The sequence below is a fragment of the Bubalus bubalis genome, chromosome 21 (genome assembly GCF_019923935.1).
Source record: "Bubalus bubalis isolate 160015118507 breed Murrah chromosome 21, NDDB_SH_1, whole genome shotgun sequence".
Lineage (NCBI taxonomy): Eukaryota > Metazoa > Chordata > Mammalia > Artiodactyla > Bovidae > Bubalus > Bubalus bubalis.
Window position 1 is genome coordinate 29,838,630 of NC_059177.1, and position 19,347 is coordinate 29,857,976.

Below are 19,347 nucleotides of genomic sequence, written 5' to 3' on the forward strand. Positions count from 1 at the left end.
GATAATAGCTTTTCAAATTTTAGACTGCTCAGCTCTTAAGTAGTAAATTACATAAAATATTTCATGAATGTTTTAATCATACAGGGATTCATCATCCCACTATTTATTAAGGATCTGCTACTTTAGCCACCTGTTTTGTGAAGACCACAGAGGTGGACTTTCCACCCTCAAGGAACTTAGGTTAATGTGGAAAGTGAGGGTATCAGTGATCATTTGTGGGGGGAGGTTGTTTTTAAATATATATATATATTTATTTATGTTATGTATTTGGCTGCACCAGGTCTTAGCTGTGCTACACGGGATCTTTTTAGTTCCAGCATGCCAGATCTTTGGTTGTGGCATTCAAACTCTTAGTTGAGGCATGTGGGATCTACTTTCCTGACCAGGGCTTGAACCTGGGCTCTGCAATGAGAGTGTGGAGTCTTAGCCACTGGACTACCAAGGAAGTTGTCAGGTGGTCATTTTATAAAATGGCTCATCATCTTCTAATAGTTTGCTGAGGAATTGATGTTTTCTATATCAGAATTTCTTAAGCCATGAAACAATGCAGGTACTTAAGTTTAAACATAAAGCTTTGGAAAGCACAGCGCCCTTCCTCAGAATACTGGCTTGCGAAATGTTCCACTATGATACCTGAGTCCTAACTGAAAGCTCAAAACCAAATCTTACCCGTAAAGCAGTTAGCTTCTTAGCTGTGAAGAAGTGACCAGCAATAACCTCCCATTCTACCCACAACTGTCAGCTGGCCACGGGGAGTGAAAGCCTCCGTGATGGACATGGAGAGCCATGTGCCACAGTGCATGCTCCGTGGACGTGCTCTTGGCACAACCAACCTCACATATTTGCCCAGGATGAGGAGGGATTTTTCAGGACTTCCAGTGTTACAGTCCTGAGAGTCTCAAGCAGACCAGGACAGTCACTTGCTCTCTACACTCTTCTCTAAATCTCTAAAGTGCAAAGGAGAATATCCATGTTCACACAGCACAGAGGACGGGGGCTGTCCCCGCCAGGAATAAGGAGATAGCATCCAGCTCTCGTGGAGCATGTTATGGCTCATGCACAGCCTCACCTCCAGACAGCACTGTGAAACAGGTCCTGGTGGGGAGTCATTTTTTACACGAACAAAAAGAAGAAGCGAAGAGCTTGCTTTGTCCCAAATCACACAGCAGTAAAGGGTGGGCTCAGACACACACTTCTGTATCTTCCTCAGCTCACATCGTCTCTCTACTGTCCACCTTTTTCTCTCCTTTAAAAACTTCCAAAAATAAGCAGAAACCAACACTGCACTGTAAAGGAATTCTCCTCCAATTAAAAATCAATTAAAAATACTTTTCAAAGACCAAGTGGAGGCCTACTGAACTTCCTCTTCAGGTCCAGTTTCTGATCTGAGCCATCCTCACCTCTCTGGTGGATTGATTGGCCTGGCGGAGCATTAATAACTACTCTTTTATAAGGAGCCAGTGATTTGCAGAGTATATTTATTGTAGGGAGGGGAGGGCACATAAAGAAGACAAACCTTGGTAACAATTTAAATGCCCAAGAGTAGGAGTTGCTTGTTTGAATCATGGTTCTTCCAATCAGTGAACTACTGTGGGGTCCCAACAAAAGTCCTCAAGTCTGAATTCTCAGAGTGGTCCCAGAACCGGTGTTTCTGAAGTGGGTGGGGCTTTCTTCCTAATCAAGGTAAAAAACATGGTTACTTCCCAGTTTCGTTGTTGTCAGGGCAAGAGGGTTCCTGAGGAAAGGAGTTTGGGCACCTGCTCAGATGTGCCCCTGCAACTCTGGATCTACTGCCCCTTTCTGGAGTGTGTGTGGTGGCTGATCCCCTGCAGTGAAACTTGCTCTGGCCCTTGAAAGAGGGTTAGACAGTTTGGAAGGACAGGGAAGAGGAAAGATCTCAGGCAAAAGTGCCGAGATGTGAGTGCACACAGTGTGTTCACTGGGTGGGGAGTAGACAGATCACTGATGTAGCAGCTTGAATCTTCCACGTGCGTACTACGAGGGGTCATAGGCCTGCCCATGGGAGCGCATGCCATGGCAGAAGGGAGAACACTCCAAGGGGCAGAGCGTGTGTCCAACTATGTATATTTCCAAACACTTCATATATATTCCTCTGTTTCCACATATATGTAAATATAGGCATATATACTACATAACCATATATATTTGGAAATATAGTTGCAGATGCATTTGGAAAGGTGGGTTGGGTGGAAAGGATTTCAAATGCTACACTGAAGATCTCTGACCTCAGCTTGTTAGAGACAGCCATTTAGCCATTTGCTCGGGCTTTTGAGGAAAGAAGTAAAAGGAAAAAGGTGCTATTTTGGAAGACTAACATGCCATCCACACAAAGGATGCACTGACGACAGAGAACGTCTGGAAACTGGGAGATGAATTCATAGACTGTTGTTTTCAGTCAGTAGCTGCTGTGTACCCTGTTCATGTACTTAACAGATGTTGATGACGTATTGTCCACGTGGCCAACACTGGGCTGGGCAGTAGGGCACAGCAGTGAAGAAGAGGGGCCTGGCCGTCTGGGACCGGATATTATGGTGTGGGAAGCAGTAGATCAGTGTGGCTGTGACACGTGCTGGCAGGAAATGATCAGGGAGGAGGACTTGCTCTAGTGTGGGAGGCTGGGGAAGAGTTTTGTCCAGAGACCTGAGAGGGAGAAGGGGCAGAGGGGCTGAAGTGGAGGTACAGGAGAGAAACCAGCAGGTGCTGATGTCTCCAGGCTGCAGAGAAGCTCTGGGGAGTGGGAGAGCACAAGTGTGGACAGGCAGGAAGGCTCCTGAGGCTGCCGAGCCCTGGTGGCCGCCAGACTCTGCGCTTCCCCGTGAGAGCCAGCAGTGGAGCACTTAGGCATGGTCAAATGGGTGTTTCGGGAAGGTTGCTCAGGGTGCTTCCCGCCGCGGGTTGGAGAACCCTGGAAGCAGGGAGGCTAGTGTGCTCGGCTTGCCCAGGGCAGGTGCTGCTGCTGCTGCTGCGTCACTTCAATTGTGTCCAACTCTGTGCGACCCCATAGACGGCAGCCCACCAGGCTCCCCCGTCCCTGGGATTCTCCAGGCAAGAACACTGGAGTGGGTTGCCATTTCCTTCTCCAATGCATGAAAGTGAAAAGTGAAAGTGAAGTCGCTTAGTCGTGTCCGACCCTCAGCGACCCCATGGACTGCAGCCTTCCAGGCTCCTCCATCCATGGGATTTTCCAGGCAAGAGTACTGGAGTGGGGTGCCATTGCCTTCTCCGGGGCAGGTGCTACCCCTGGGAATAAAGAGAGAAGACCGATACAAGGGTGAGAAGAACAAAACAAGGAGTCTGGGGCTGATGAGTGGATAGGGAGGTGGATGGTGAGACAAGCCAACCTCAGTGCCACAATTCCCAGGCTCGGTGACTGGGAGGACCTCTGTCTCCTCACTGCAGAGGCTTTCATAAGTGCTCTTCCCCTTGGCCCTCTCTCTTCCACTTGCAACCCTGAACCAGACCTTCAGGCATCTTTTTGATTCTAGATGAGTAACAATGCTTTTTCCATGTGCAGCTTGCAAGGTGCCTTAGACGTGTTTTCTCATGTATGCCTCAAAGCAGCAACCAGAGGGAGCGCTGTTGTTACCTCTTTGTGGAATGTGGAGCTCAGCAAGGTGAATAGAACTTCCCTGGGCCACACAGCTTCCAGGGGGCAGGATCCTGATTAACACAGGATTCATTCTCATTAAAACAGTCTCTCTTACACCACACGACAGCCTCCCCTGAGAACTCCAGTGTCGCACCCAGAGGCGCTTCTGGTCTCTCCGACCCCTCCAGCCTTGCCCTGGGATGGACCACCTGCAGCCCTTGCCTTCACTGGAAGCATCCTTCTGGGTCTGAGCCTCTATGGGTCATTTATCTGCAGAGATTGAGGTCTGCCATCTAGTGGCCACTGCCCTCCTTTTTTTTCTTCCATGCTTCTATAAGAAGGGAAGATGGGAGTTTCCACATACAAGACAGGCCTGCATATTTATAGCATCACACCCTGTAAACAGGAAACTTCTCAGTCTTAAGAGAAGGAGCTTAGTAACATAAACATAGCACATTGCCAATAAGTTTCTGCATCCATTCAGCAAACACTTAAATAGATATGTGTATATATATAGATATAATATATCCATTCCATAGGAAAGTGTGCTTCCTGAGACAGGGATTTCTTTTGTCTGTATTGCTCACTAACAAATCTCAAGAGCCTAGAACAGTGGTGTTTGTATGGCAGACATGCAACAAATATTCACTGATAAACTGGAATAAATGAATACTTAACATGTGCTGCATCTTTACTCAATACCGGGCACTTGACCTGTACATTTTCTCGTTTAATCCTAATGACAGCTTGAGAGGTAGGGACCATCAGTGTGCCCACTCCTCAGATGTAGAGACAGAGGTGGCAAGGAATAGGAAGCTTTCCAGGTTTGGGGGAACCTGGCGTTTGATTCACGTGTTCTTGCTTTAGAGGCCCATGCAGAGTGCCCCTTGTGTGCCAGGCCTCGTGTGCAGCATTGCCACCATCCAGACACGTGGTAGAAGTACCATCCAGGGACCACTTGCTGTCCCCCTGCCGTGTTTTGTTTTTATTGAGTGAAGCTCCCCTTTCCATAGTGCTGTGACAAGAATAAATGGCATTCAGGAAAGGCTGGCTGACGAACAGTGAGTCCCTGTCCCTACCTAATTCGGTGGCTGAGTCACCTTGCCCCAAACCTCAGTTCTCATGTTGGTAAAAGGAGGAGACTGAGTTTGGAACCCTGCCTTCCCTTCTAGCTCCAACATTCTACTGTTCCTGTGACTCCCAGGGAGCTGGATTGAGTGGAAGAGAGAGGACCACTTGTTACTAGGCAACCAGTACCCACCTCACCCATGTTGCCATGGTGATGATGAAAGTTGGGCTGATGGGATTACCAGCTCTTGTTAATTGCATATGAGAGCTCAAGGTCTCTGTCTCTTTCCTGCTTGCTCTCTCCATTTTACTTTCTTATTCTTCTGGGAACTGTGGAGAGATCTCCTTTCCTTCATCTGCAGTGTCCCTGAGGCAGCCATAGTACAATGGAAAGCAACTGGAAATGAAGCCTGGCTGTGCCTCTGAGTAGCTGTGTGACCTTGGGCAGGTTCCTCAGCATCTCTGGGCCGCCACTGCCCTATTTGGGAAATGAAGGTGTTGGAATAGTGGTCCCTGTCTAAGGCTCTTCCTGGCTCTCAAATCCTTTGATGCCTAGGGAACATGTCAGGGGAGCAGACCACGCTGTTACTAGGCAACCAGCAGGCACCCTGCCCAAGTTGCCTTGGTGACTGGATGCTGGAAGGGAGGGGAATAGCTGCTGCAGCTAATTGCTTAATTATTTATGAGTGCCTCAAGTCTTTTTGTTGTTTTCGTTGCTAGGGGCTGTGGGGTCACCTTCTCTTCCTTCCTCCTGCCACCCCAAGCCATCTGAGTGGCGTGCTACACAGTGGGAGAGCACGTTGGCCTGGACCTCAAGCTACCCACGTTCTAGTCCTGCCTCTGTCATTTCCTAGAGCTGTGGCCTCGGGTAAGTTCCCTCACCTCTCTGGGCCTCAGTTTCCTCATTTGTAAAATGATGGGTGTATGTAGATAGTCTCCAAGTTCCCTTTCTACCCTGAAACTTGGAATCCTTGTGGTCCAGTTGCAAAGTGGGAAGGATCAGGGGAATTTTCCTCACTGATTATCTTCTGAGGATAATTCTGAAGAAAAATGGTTAAGAAATGGTTAACCATTCTCTGAAGAGAAATGGTTAGCAGTGGTTAAGTATCTTACACGTTTCTAACAGGAAGGGAGTGAAAGCAATGCCCATTGTCCTCTCCTTGCTTCTCCCCTTGGTCACATCACCAGACTTCTTTAGTAATCTTAAGGTGATTTAAATTTTATATTTTTTGTAGATTACCTACTTCCAAAATAGATTTGAGGGGTTCACAATATAAGATGCACATGTGCAACTGGATCATTAAAAATAGGAATACATTAATATAAAAATAATGATGCTTTTTCATTGGTTACTATTGAAGTTTTGATTGAACATCAGATGTAATTTTGAGCATCCTGGAAGCCAAAGCAAAAAGAGGAAGGTGCATAATTGATAATAAAGACAAATTGCCAGACTGTTCCTAGTTCTAAATTCTGAAAGTAATTTATCATGTGGTGTATATTCTTTTTTAGAAACTGCAGATGAAACTTTTAAAATATCCCTTTCTTGCTGAGAATATTGTTACAGGACATAAGGAAGAAGCTAAACTTGATAGTTTGACTAGTTCTAATCATCAGTAAGCAAAAACTCTCTTTCAACCAATACCTTAGAATTTTATATAAAATTTGAAGATGTCACAAAATTTAAAAGTTTGGAATCTGCCAGTATTTACCAATCATCTATATATAAATGTATGTAACCATTTTGCACATTAATTTATGTGCAAATTAATGTGTATCAAAATTTTAGATGCGGGCAAAAATTCTACTTCTCCAAATTTATTCTGAAATAAACTGGTGGAGATAAGGAAAGACATTAAGTAGAAAAATGCTTATGGTAGCATTAAATATCAAAGAAAATGCAAACCAAATAAATCTTGAGTGTTAGTGAATTAAATTATATTACTTCTTTAGAATGGATTACTTTGCAGTGCTTAAAATGAAGTAGATTTATATGTTTCGATATGAAAGTCTTCAAATATGTTAAGTAAGATCAGGAGATGCTGCAGTGGTATAAAATACATCTATTTCTTTATAAAAGACATAGGTAGGTGTACAATATATATATATCTAGATATATGCTTTTATATGCAAACTTGCACTTTTCCGGAAGGAAACTATAAACAGTGGCTTCCTCTGGGTTAACAGTATTGATAGCCTTGGGAGGGAGGGAGGCTTACTATTCACTCTTATTTTTATTATGTGGACCTGTTAGTTTCCTAGTTAGAGAGGCAGTAGATACTGGCAGTCAGGAGCTAGATTCTGGAGTCGGAATACCTATGTTCAAATCCTGGCTCTCTCACTTTTTAGCTGGGTGACCTTGGGGCTAATTTAATTTCTCAATTTCTCATCTGTTGAATGTGCTAATAATAGTGCCTTCCTCATTGGATTTTGTGAGGATTAAATGAGTTAATAACTATAAAGTGCACAGGATAGCTTAAACAATGCCATATGTACATTTTCTTGAAAAAAAAAAAAAAGGTAAGCAACAGCAACAAAAAAGTGCATCTAACCTAAAAGGCCCTTTTGTATGTTAGAGTTGGAAGGACTTTTAAATATGTGGCTGCTTCTAGCATCATACTTTGTATAAAAATTGTGTTGAAAGTGAGGCTAGCAAAGCATCGTTGTTTCATGGTTGTCATTTTACCTGAACTTAAATTCCTTTTAGGAAAGGCACCTACCCTAGGATTCAACCAGGTGTTTGCAGTGTCTGTGAAGCCCCAGAACTCATCTGGTTTTGCAGCTCCTGTTCTGGTGCATCCAGAGACACTCAAGCTAAGAGCAGGATGTAGGCTAGGCCAGGTAGAGTATCTTTGAGGAGATGGAGCTCTACATCCACAGCTGGTCAAGGCCAGAGAGGGACTGTCCAGAAATTCAGACTCCAGGAGGGCGTCCATGGCCCTGCCAGTTAGGACGTGTGTTCACATGGCCGCATGCCTTTCCTTTTCTTTTGAGAGAGACTGATAGACCCCTGGTAAGCGTCTGTGCTTGCACTACCCGACCCCTCTTTGGGTTCAGGAATCTTCCTCTGTATTCAGCGGTGCAGAAAGCCGAGGGCTATGTTCAAAACGGCCCCGTTTCTTCCTCCATTTCTCGTGGGTGCTTTGGGGCAAGTGTGGAGAACCTGGACTGACTCTGGGCACCCTCGTTTACAGCTGGTCACACTTGGGCACACGGTGACCCCTTCAAATCCACTGGGTTAGGAAATGGGCGACACTGACCTGTGACCACTTTACGGCCGGATTTAGTGGTCCAGCTTCTAACGGTCTTTCTCAGCTCCTGCTCACTCCAGCCTCTGTTCATTTGGCCAGCGGTTCCCCAGGCATCTGTCTGTCACATCCAACTGTGCTTCCATCTGCCCTTCCATCCCTTCACCCCTCCTCCAAGCATCTGCCAGCGTTCCCACCATCCTTCAGACTGCTGGTTTGTCTGCCCTCACCTACTCCCCTCTCGCCATATGGGTCTGACTCCATCCGCTGGACCATCCATCCATCCATTCCTTCGTCTTTCTGTAGCCCACACATTCGTCTCGCCCGTCTCCCGTCAGGCTGCAGAATCCACTGACTGACCCTCTGTTCCTCCCGCCCCGTAGCCTGGAATCGGTGCCCGCCGCCGCCGCTCCCGCGCTCCCTCCGCCCCGCGCGTCCGTCGGTCCCCGCACGCGGAGTCGGTGCCTACACGAATCCGCCTCCCCCTCGCGTGGGCCGTGCTTTTGTTCGGCGGCCGCGGGCGGTCCTGTGGTGCGGCTCCCGGGCCGGGCGGGCGAAGGGCCGGGCCGGGGCGGGGCGCGCGCGGGGCGGGGCGGAGCGGCCGTGGCGGGGCGGGCGGGGGCCGGGGTGACTCAGCCGCAGCTCGGCCCGCGGTCCGCGCGTCCGCCGGCCTCACAGGCGGGGCGGAGAAAATGGCGATGCCCCCGGCCGCCGCGCCCCCCGCCGGCGCCCGGGAGCCGCCGGGGCCCCGCGCCGCCGCCCCTGCCGCCGCGCCGCCGATCGGCCTGCAGCAGCTGTCGGCGCTGCGGCCCGAGCCGGGCGGGGTCCCGCTGCACTCGCCTTGGACCTTCTGGCTCGACAGGTGAGGGGGCGCGGGGCCCTCCGCCGCCGCCGCGCGCCCGGCCTGCGCCGCCGCTTTGTCTCGGCGCTCGCCCGCGCCGGGTGCGCCGGGGCCGCCGACCCCGCGCCTACCCCCGCGCCCGCCCCGGCGCCCGGCGCCCGGCCCCCGGCCCCGCCGCGCGAGCTCGCTTAGACCCAGCTCTGAAGCCCAGGTTTCGGCCGGCGCGAGCGGCCGTCGGGCGTCCTAGGCCAGGAGAAAAAACACGCAGTCCCAAAAGTTTCGGTAGCACTTTCCCCCTTTATTTCCTTCCGAAGAAGCAGTGCCGGCGGGCGGGCATCCCGGCTGGGCGGTGGGGGATGCCGGGCCTGGCGGGGGTGATCTGTAAACTGGGGAGAGTGGTGCTGTCCTGGCTACGCCCACGGGGCTCTTGGGGAACTCTGGACAAGACCCTCACTGTGACAGCGCCCGGGAGAGTTGACCAGCTCCGTGGGAAGTGTGCGGCGGTGGTGTTACTATGGCACAGCGGGCGCCTGCCCCCCTGCCCACCGATGCTGCCTTGCACACTTTGAATTCTTTCTCATTCACTGGGCAGCTGTTTCTTGAGCACTTACTGGGGACCGATCCACACGCCTCCTAGGTGCTGGGGATTCAGTGGTGAGCCGTGCCTCACCTTGTAGTAGAGTGCAGACGATTGCAGCTTCCTCAGGGCAACAGCTCAAGTACCTTCTCAAAAATGCCCACCTGACTGTCACATCGAAATTAACACTCCTCATTCCTATCACTCCTGCCCTCCCTGGTCTTCTTCGTAATGTTTATAATGCTACCGAGTTGTGTTGTGTAGGACACTTTATTTTCAAACTGTCTCAACCTCTCAACACTTCCCCCTTTGTTCGGGGCCAGTGAGCAGGAACTCTGTGCTTGACACCTAGTAGGAGCACAAGAAATTTTTGACAAATGAATAAATGGATGAATTGCAAAGACCCTTCTTAGTATCTGTCACGCATCCGGTGCCCAAGGCTGACACTTAAAGATTGTCCCACGAGCTTACGGAAGTTTTGATGACACTGTGTCTACTCTGGTTAAGTATTAGGAAGGCCCGGATGTGACAGTTATCTGTGCAAGTTACTCAGTAGACACAAATCTGGTTTTTAAAAGCCTTGCCTAAAATATGTGCAAGACTTTTTAAAAATGAAGTTCATCTTTTCTTAGGAAAACAGGCTCATTCCTTTCTTCCTGTTGGAATTAGCACCCTTCAATGAGAGTTAACAGTTTGAAGTCATTGTCTCTTTCTGGAACACAAAAAAGTTAGGGGGTGGGGAAGATACAGTGAGTCTTTTTTTTTTTTCCCAGTGTTTTTACTTTCATTATGAGATGCTGAAAGAGCGTCTTACTGTCATAACAAGAATGGTTTTGGCAAACTGCAGCAGAATGAAATCATATGTGTCTTTGTTTTCAGAAGTGTGTTATGTTGCTGTTACCTGGTATCTGTTTCCAAGGTGTTAAACCTGGATTTCTGGTCTACGATGGAGACTGTGGGCTGCTGGAAACAGTACCAAGACAGTTTGTTTATAAACATGCACAACATTTTTAAGACCATTAATACTACATAGCAGCACAACTTTTAAAGAATATGTTACCCTTTTTTTAATGAAGTATAGTCAATTACAATACTACTACAGTGTACAATATAGTGATCATAATTTTTTAAAGTTACACTCTATTAATAGTTATTATAAGACAGTGGTTTTATAGCCTGTGTTGTACAATATAGCTTTATAGCTTAATACAACTTTTAAAGAATATCTGGTATCTTTTAAGATGAGAATATGGTGATTTCAGTGAAGAAAGACTGTAGCTTTTCTGCTGTGTATTTGCATATTTTTGTTCTCTGAAAGCCAGTAATCAAGTGAAATATGTTGTTGCCCCCATATCCAAATCTGTAACAGAAGTGGCTGTATTAATTTAGACATTATATTTAGTCTATATATCCCATAGGTTTTATTGAACTTTCTCTAGTTCTCTGGAGATGTAGAGTGCCTCTCTTCCCCTTGAGGTTGTGAACACATTATGTTCTAGAGGTTCCCACGTATCTTTTTCCCGCAGAGAAACAAGATTGTAGGGAGGGTGGTAAGGCTCTCTGGAGAGCCCTCCACTGCACCCTTCTCCCCAGATAGCTGATGTATGCACTGATGAGATCAGTCTCGAGAACCACACCATCCAAAGGTCTCCTGCTACTTACACGCCTACTTACTTGGCACCTACCTCCTGGCCTGTCCTACCTTTCAGCCTTCTGTGTAGTGATGAACGAATGACCTAGAATCCCTAGGGCCTCACCTGCGTTGTTTGTGAAATGAGGATAAATAATCATCGGATACATTAGATAGGGCTGTTCGGTGGGTTACATGAGTGCTATGAGTGTAAAACACCAGCATTATTATCCAGTGCTCCCTAATTAACCACCCATCCCCCATCATTGATCCTCAGGGCAGCTTGTCTGATTTCAGTATGAGAAAGCCAGCATCCTAATTTATTCCCCTCATGGATGGATTTGAAAGTTCCCCACCCCCACCCCTACCCCCATAGAGTTATTTGCAATTCCAATAGTAAACTCCAGTAGGTTCTTATTTAACTAGACTGTATGGCTAAAGATTCAAACATTTGGGGGATAATTTTGGCTAGGGATATAGGATGAAGAATTTTCCTCTCCTTTTCTGGGAATTTGAAACTCTGTCTTGTCTTGACTCTTAGAGGCCACTCCTGGTTGTGTGCCTCTGACTGCTTTGTGTTCATCTCATATTGATCCCTCCCCCACCTCCTCTGAGGTTTATCTGTGGTACTCAGTGCTCAGGCCTCTTCTTGTTCCCATGTACACCAGTGATCTCATCCAGTCACAAGGCTTTGGGCTCCATCTGGACCGCTGGTGATTCCCAAGACCCTACACTGGTGCATTCAACTCCTCCTCTCTGTCTCCATGTGGATGTCTGATACACAACCCAGCTCGACACATGCCAAACTACTTCTTCAGCTGCCCTCCCCATCTTGCCTCCTTGGACTGAGCCATCTCAAACCAGAGCAGTTAACAGCAACCCATCCTTCCAGTTGTTCACCCCACCCTTACAATCTTAGAGTCACCCATGACTCTCTTTTCTCTTCCTCTTTATCTCCCCACTTTCTCTGGCCCCTTCCACATCCTCCTCCTTCCCACTGCATCCATTATCAACAAGTGCTATTGATTCTGCCCTCAAAATGTATCCAGAATCCAGTGTATTCTTACCACCTGCATCCCAGACCCTGTCCCACACCACGTCTGTCTCTTGGATGAAGAAAAGAGCATCCTCACTGTTCTTTGTGCTTCTGCTCTTGCCCCACACAGTGCGTTCCCAGCATAGCAGCCAAAGCAGTTCCTTTAAATACCATAGTGAAAGCCAGTCACCTCTCTGCTCCCCAGTTGTCTTGAGCAAAAGCCAGAGTGGTCATCACAGCCCTTGAGACTGCAGCATTTCCCACCCTGCTTAGGACACCTTTGTCCTATCTGTCTGTCACTCTCTCTCCTACACGTGCCCTTCTAGCTCACTGGCTCCCTGGCTCTTTCTCCATCATTGCAAGCCTGGGCCTTTGCCACTGAGGGGCCTTCCTGATAGGCTGCTCTACCCTCAGTCACATCTGCTAGGTCTGCACTTTGCTTCCCTCTAGTCTCTGCTTCAATGTCATCTCAGCAAGGCCTGCCTTGACCACTGATAGAAGCTGATGCACACCCCCTGATTCCCTCCCAGGCCCCTGCCTCCCTTTTATTGTCTCTGTAGGATTAGCATTGCTTGTCTGTCTTCTCTAACCAGAGTGTATGCTTCCCAGGATTCCTCTCCCCACTGCTCTATCCTCGACTCCTAGTTCAGAGCCTAGGACAGGCTAGGTTAGCCAGCACTAAACATTTAGGTGTTGCACTCAATATGCCTGCAAATTTGGAAAACTCAGCAGTGGCCACAGGACTGGAAAAGGTCAGTTTTCATTCCAATCCCAAAGAAAGGCAATGCCAAAGAATGTTCAGACTACCACACAATTGCACTTATCTCACACGCTAGCAAAGTAATACTCAAAATTCTCTAAACCAGGCTTCAACAGTTTGTGAACCTTGAATTTCCAGATGTTCAAGCTGGGTTTAGAAAAGGCAGAGGAACCACAGATCAAATTGCCAACATCTACTGGATCATAGAAAAAGCAAGAGAATTCCAGAAAAACACCTACTTCTGCTTCATTGACTATGCTAAAGCCTTTGACTTTGTGGATCAGAACAAACTATGGAAAATTCTGAAAGAGATGGGAATACCAGACCACCTTATCTGCCTCCTTAGATATCTGTATGCAGGTCAAGAACAACAGTTAGAACTGGACATGGAACAATGGACTGGTTCCAAATTGAGAAGGGAGTACATCAACGTTGTATATTGTCACCCTGCTTATTTAACTTATATGCAGAGTACATCATGCGAAATGCTGGACTGGAGGAAGCACAAGCTGGAATCAGGATTGCCAGAAGAAATATTAACAACCTCAGATACGCAGATGACACCACCCTTATGGCAGAAAGCGAAGAGGAACTGAAGAGCCTCTTGATGAAAGTGAAAGTGGAGAGTGAAAAAGCTGGCTTAAAACTCAACATTCAAAAAACTAAGATCGTGGCATTTGGTTCCATCACTTCATGGCAAATAGATGGGGAAACAATGGAAACAGTGAGAGACTTTATTTTGGGGGGCTCCAAAATCACTGCAGATGGTGACTGCAGCCATGAAATTAAAAGATGCTTGGTCTTTGAAAGAAAAGCTATAACAAACCTAGACAGCATATTAAAAAGTAGAGACATTACTTTGCCAACAAAGGTCCATCTAGTCAAAGCTATGATTTTTCCAGAAGTCATGTATGGATGTGAGAGTTGGACTATAAAGAAGGCTGAGTGCCGAAGAATTGATGCTTTTGAACTGTGGTGTTGGAGAAGACTCTTGAGGGTTCCTTGGACTGCAAGGAGATCCAACCAGTCCTTCTAAAAGAAATCAGTCCCGAATATTTATTGGAAGGACTGATGCTGAAGCTGAAGCTCCAATATTTTGGCCACCTGATGTGAAGAACTGACTCATTTGAAAAGATCCTGATGCTGGGAAAGATTGAAGGCAGGAGAAGAAGGGGATGAGATGGTTGAATGGCATCACCAACTCGATGGACATGAGTTTGAGCAAGCTTCAGGAGTTGGTGATAGACAGGGAACCCTGGCATGCTGCAATCCATGCAGTTGCAAAGAGCCGGACATGACTGAGTGACTGAACTAAACTGGACTGACTGAAACATTTAGGAGGCTGTTGAAATCTACCCTCAGTGACTTTCCCTTCAGGAGAAGGGGATGATTTTACTCTAATTTTCATTTGCAAATCTGCATCCTAACCCTGACCTCTCTCCTGGGTTCTTACACCCAGAACCAACCCTGTGATGGTCAGCACCAGCTCGTCCTACCTGGCACCCCCTTCTTCCTCAGATGCCCTTCCCCCTCCAGTTCTGTGCTTCACATTGTCCATGTACTCTGGGAAGACTTGCTCCAAGCCTAAGCCGTCCGCTCCTCTCCCCGTTCCTCCCTCTGCACTCTCTGGTCCTCTGCAGCCTCAGTCGCACTGTAGCTTCTTGCTCTCAAGCCTGTCCTTCCTCCAGGCATCTCCCACACCTTCAGAGTTAGCCTAAGTGACACCTGGCCTCACCCTTTCTGCCCCTCTCTTCTGCCACAGTCGTCAGTTTTGACTGTGTCTCTCATCACCTGAGGGTGCCTCTGTCATGGATTGTGTGCTCCAGACAGGTCGAATTGTGGATCTCCACCCCTGCTTCTACCAGAGGAGGTCTGATTGGTTTTGATGGTGGTGGTTTTTAGAAGTGAGCCACGTTCATTTGAAAAATGAAAGCATTGAAAAAAAAGCATTCCTCAGCTTTGAAAAATTGAAGAAAGCATTCCTCAGCTTTGAAAAAAATGAAAACCATAGGTTTGCAGATTATGGTACATACTTCTTTATTGCTCATTTAATGTGAAACTCACCTCCTTTTTAGCCTCATCACCTGTGTCTCCCCAATTCCGTTATGTCAGTCTATTCTTTCTGATAACAGCAGATGCCTGCCCCTTCTCCTGGATAAACCATGGACTTGCCATCCTCTGAGATATATCTCATGATATTGCTTCTGCTTGGGGTGCCCTTCTCTCCTTCTTCTACCTGAAAACCTGCCACGCATGCTTTGAGGCCTTTCTGAGATGCCCGCTCTGTAATTGTCCTTAATTACATAGTAGGCCTTGGCCCCGGCGGGGTTAAGTGCACCTCCTTTGTGTCCCTGCAGCATGTTTATAGCCTGTATTTGTATTACGGGTCGTTGATGCCTCTTCTGTCCCCCCCCTTCTGATCGTGAGACACGGCACTGCCTCGTGTCTTGACTCCCAGAAGGAGGTACGCCTTACAGTGTGCCTTGTAGGTACTTAGTATTTGTGTCCTTGTGTTTTTGATCACAACTGTGGGCCCTCTCTACATCGCCCACTGACTCCACCCCGTCATGGTTTACCTGCACCCAGTCAGTTGAAATACAGGCCCTCACCCTGCCCTAGACCTACTCCATCAGACCTGTGGTGTGGCATGTGCATTTGGAACCATGGACCCTCATGTGCATTTGTGACGGATGCATTAGGCGCCTAACGTGCCAGTTACTGTTGTCCTTATTGATCAAATTACTTAAGCATATCAGCTGCCAGTTACTGTTGTAGCTGCTGAGAATGCAAAGATGACAGCATGGGCCTGGGCCTCCTAGGAGTTCCAGGAGGAGCTCTGTCTGCCTCAGTAGCATCGAGGAAGAGTTTGGTGAGGGACCCGCCTTCCAGGGTGAAATGGGTCCAAGGGCATTCCAGTGGTGGCTCCATAGTAACAGGCATGATGGGGGCAGGGTGGGACCAGGCTTGGCACAGAGGACCCCCAGAATGTCCTTCCTCATCCCAGAGTGGCCTGCTGGGTCTAGGCATGGGCGGGTGACAGGGAGAGAGGAACTGGCGTCTTGACTTCTCCTATTCTTTTTCTCCATTCTTGCCTTTCTGAACCCACAGACTCTTACTTGCCAGGATTTTATTTTCTGTGAGACAAGTGTTTCTGGGTACTTCAGGCAGGGAAAGGCCCAGACTTTGGGGCTCACAGCCTGTCACCTGTGGGTCAGTAGCTGCTTCCTGCAGACAGGCCTGAAGACCTTAGACATCCTCACTCAGAAAACTTAACAGTCCTTACCTGGTATATGGTAGCTTCTTGAAAATATGTTTTCCTGCTTTCAGTGTAACGGATGCCATCTCCTTATTTCCAAACCTAAGGCAGCTGGTGAGGCCTCAGTGACCTGTCGCGATGACAGTTCAGAGCCTGGCCTTTTTCACTTCCGCTGTCAGCTCTAACACTGTTATACTTCTCTATCCCCCATCCTCTGTGTACCAAAGGATTCATCAGATATCTAGATCAAAGAGCTGTAGTTGCTACCATCAGGGAGCTCATAGGCCAAGAGTGACAGCAGATAGAAGCAGGGAAAAATCAAACTCAAATAAACATGCAAAGATAAAACATTTAGATGATGTGGATAGTTTCAGTAGATGTGCTATTAAATGTTATTAATAGGCTCTTGCCCATTTTTGCAGGTGACTCTTTCTCAAACAGGAAGCTGATGTAGCCACAAGCCACAGATCTATCTAAAAGTGATTAAACTGCAGTCATCTCTAATGGAGTGAATGATAGACAAGGGACGTCCTTCCTCGTGTACTGGGCTTGTGCAGGTTTTCTCTGTGACAGCCAAGCCTGGCGTTAGTAAATTCAGCAAGAAGACTGGCTTTTAGGACTCATATCCCTGGCTTTAAAAATTTCCCCACTGAAGTTATTCTCCTGGCTGAAATGAAATGATCTCTCGTAAAAGTAAGGTGAAGTCACCATTCATCTTTTCACCAATGTTTATTGCGTACACGTGTGCACTGTACGTGTGTTTCCATAACTTGGCTGTCCTGTACCATACGTAAAGCTTTAAACACCTTGTTTTTCACTTTAACCAATTAATATTCACTCCTGTTTATTTGGTGCAATGGGCAAATAACTGGAGCTGTATGTAGTTATTCGCGGAATCCTCACGATACTGGGCGGTACAGCAACATTTTGCATAGGAGATGCTTTAGGCCCAGAGAAGTAACTTACCTGAGATCACAAAGCTAACGTAGAACAGAAACAGGGTTTGGAGTAAGGACTGTGTGACCCCAAGCACCAGCATCCCTCACTCCACTGAACACTGCTTCCCTGTGAGTATGAACCATGAATGGCAAACAGTTCTCCCCTGGTCCATTGCTTTAGGTATGGGAGCTGGGCTGGACTTCTCAAATAAGGAAACTAGGGGCCAGTGTTACAGGAAATACGTAAGCCAAGGACTCCCTGTTTCAAAATTGACAGAGAAAAAGAAGAGAGTCCCACCTAAAACTCATATTTAAGTGCTTTTATAGGATTGTCCTTCACATTTTAATGATAAACATGTCTTAATCATCTCTTTGGATGATTGAAAACATATCATTATTTTCATAGATGCATTTTTTCCCCAATGATTTTTTTTCATTTTTCTGATGATGCTGTCTATAGTTGATTTAGTTTTAAAGAATTTTGTTTGGATATAGTTGCTTTATAATGTTGCTGTACAGCAAAGTGAATGAGCCATACATATACAGAGTTCATTAGATTTTATTTCCCATTTCTTGTGGTGATTTGCTTTAGATGATGTAAGTCAAGAAACCTCAAACTTATACAGACAAATCCCCTGGGATTCAGTAGGTGTCAAGTGGGTCCTGGAGACTCTGAAGCTCTAACAAACTCCTGGGTGATGCTGCTGGCTGAGAGACTACAGTTTAAGTGGCACGGATGTGGGCAGGGTTTGGGGAAACCTTTCTAGCTTCTTTCCTTTATTGGAAGCATCTCCAGGAATCCAGGTCCCTGGTAAGCGGTGCTGTGCTCCACTGAGAGCTAGCTAGGCAATGGTTCACATCATTTCCTTAAGTACTTACAAAGGGAGTAAGTTCATCTGTCTGCATGAATTTTATTTCTGAGCTGAGCCTGCAGCAGCCAGGTGGGGTTTAGGAGAAAGCACATTTGGATTGTTGGCAGGTTGGGATTGAGGGTTGCAACATGCAGGAGAATTGAGAATGTATTTGGTCCAGAGTTGTGTTCACAGCACCAAGCAGAGTAGGGGTGGTGCCAGAAGTGATCAGTTTAGGTTAGTGACAAAGAGCCAGGTTGCCAGGGACCCTTGGTTCTGGTATCAACCCTGCCACTAGTCAGCCAAGAGTCTCTGGGCAAGTTACTGCTCTCAGATTTAGTTTGCTTATCTGCAAAGTGGGGCTGTAACCATTATTTAATTAATAATTTAATTAATAATTAAATACTGCTTAATTAATGGTGCATACACATGGCACATGATGTGTGGTCTTTTTACCTACTGGGAGTGCAGTAAGTATCTCTGGAGTAAGGTTAAAAAGGCTTTGAAGTGTCTCAGACTTCAGTTGAGCTAAATGAGTTCTGACTTGTGGAGATTCTCAGGGACCTGTTTTAATGAGTACGTAAAGATGACTTGTAAACAGCACATTACATTTTTGCATATAAATGATAGTTATGTGCCTGGAAGCCACTTAAGTAGGATAGTTGGTCCAACTTACCAAACTTCCTGCCTTCTCCTAACTCCCCAAATGGGGACGGATTTTAACCGATTTCACATAGAGAAACTTAAGATGCATATGTTGTTATTCTGTCATTAAGTTGAAGAGACACAGGAGTAATATAAAGCTGGATTTGGGCATTTTGTAAGTTCAAGGGTCCCCCTGACATCTTTTACTAATCATCTATTTGGCAGACCCGGAAGCATTCCTTCCCACTCTGCCTTGACCATCAGCTTCCGGATTCACCAGGTCCAAGTGGAAGCAGCTCATGGAAGCTGTGGCCTTAAGCCCAGAGAGACTGGCACCCTATGGGCTTTCTTTTCTAAGGATGGATCCAGGAGGTTCTAGGCTCTGTATAACTCTCACAGAGTTCTTGGGATTTTTGCTCTCTGTCCCACAGACGAGAAAATGCACTTGCTGTCTCTCAGCTCTGATTGCTTCCTCCTCTGTTCCTCTTCTGCTGCTGGTGGTGGTGACAGCAACCACTGCTTCTTAGATACTGGGCGCTGGAAATACTTCATGTGCATTCGCTCGTGTAGTCTAAGTAGAGAAGCAGTGAGGGGTAGAGCCCATGTTCCTCGGAAGCGGGAAGCGAGGTTCAGAAGAGTCAGGCTCGTCACACGGCTGGTGGGTGGCAGAGCTGGGAACTCAGATCTGTCGACTTCAAACCCCTCTGCTTTCCTGCCTTCCTGCTGCAGGCCAGTGTGACTCTTGTTTGGCAAATTATCTTAAAATGATGACCTTCAGATGTGTTCCTCCTGAATTATGTTCCTTGATTCCCATTTGGGGATATCATTGTGGCCAGGGATCCTGGTGACATCGATCCCTGTCGTGTGTCTCTGATTCTCCCCGCTCC

General features: G+C 47.1%; 1 protein-coding gene across 1 annotated transcript in view; it reads left to right on the plus strand.

The window, feature by feature from the left end:
* Positions 1-8,603: 8,603 nt before the first annotated feature.
* EIF4E3 (eukaryotic translation initiation factor 4E family member 3) overlaps positions 8,604-19,347 on the plus strand; it is a 39,684-nt gene continuing 28,940 nt past the window's right edge. Inside the window, exon 1 of the mRNA XM_025272098.3 lies at positions 8,604-8,788. Coding sequence (XP_025127883.1) covers positions 8,619-8,788 — 170 coding nt within the window. The 5' untranslated portion in view covers positions 8,604-8,618. The remainder of the gene's footprint in view (positions 8,789-19,347) is intronic.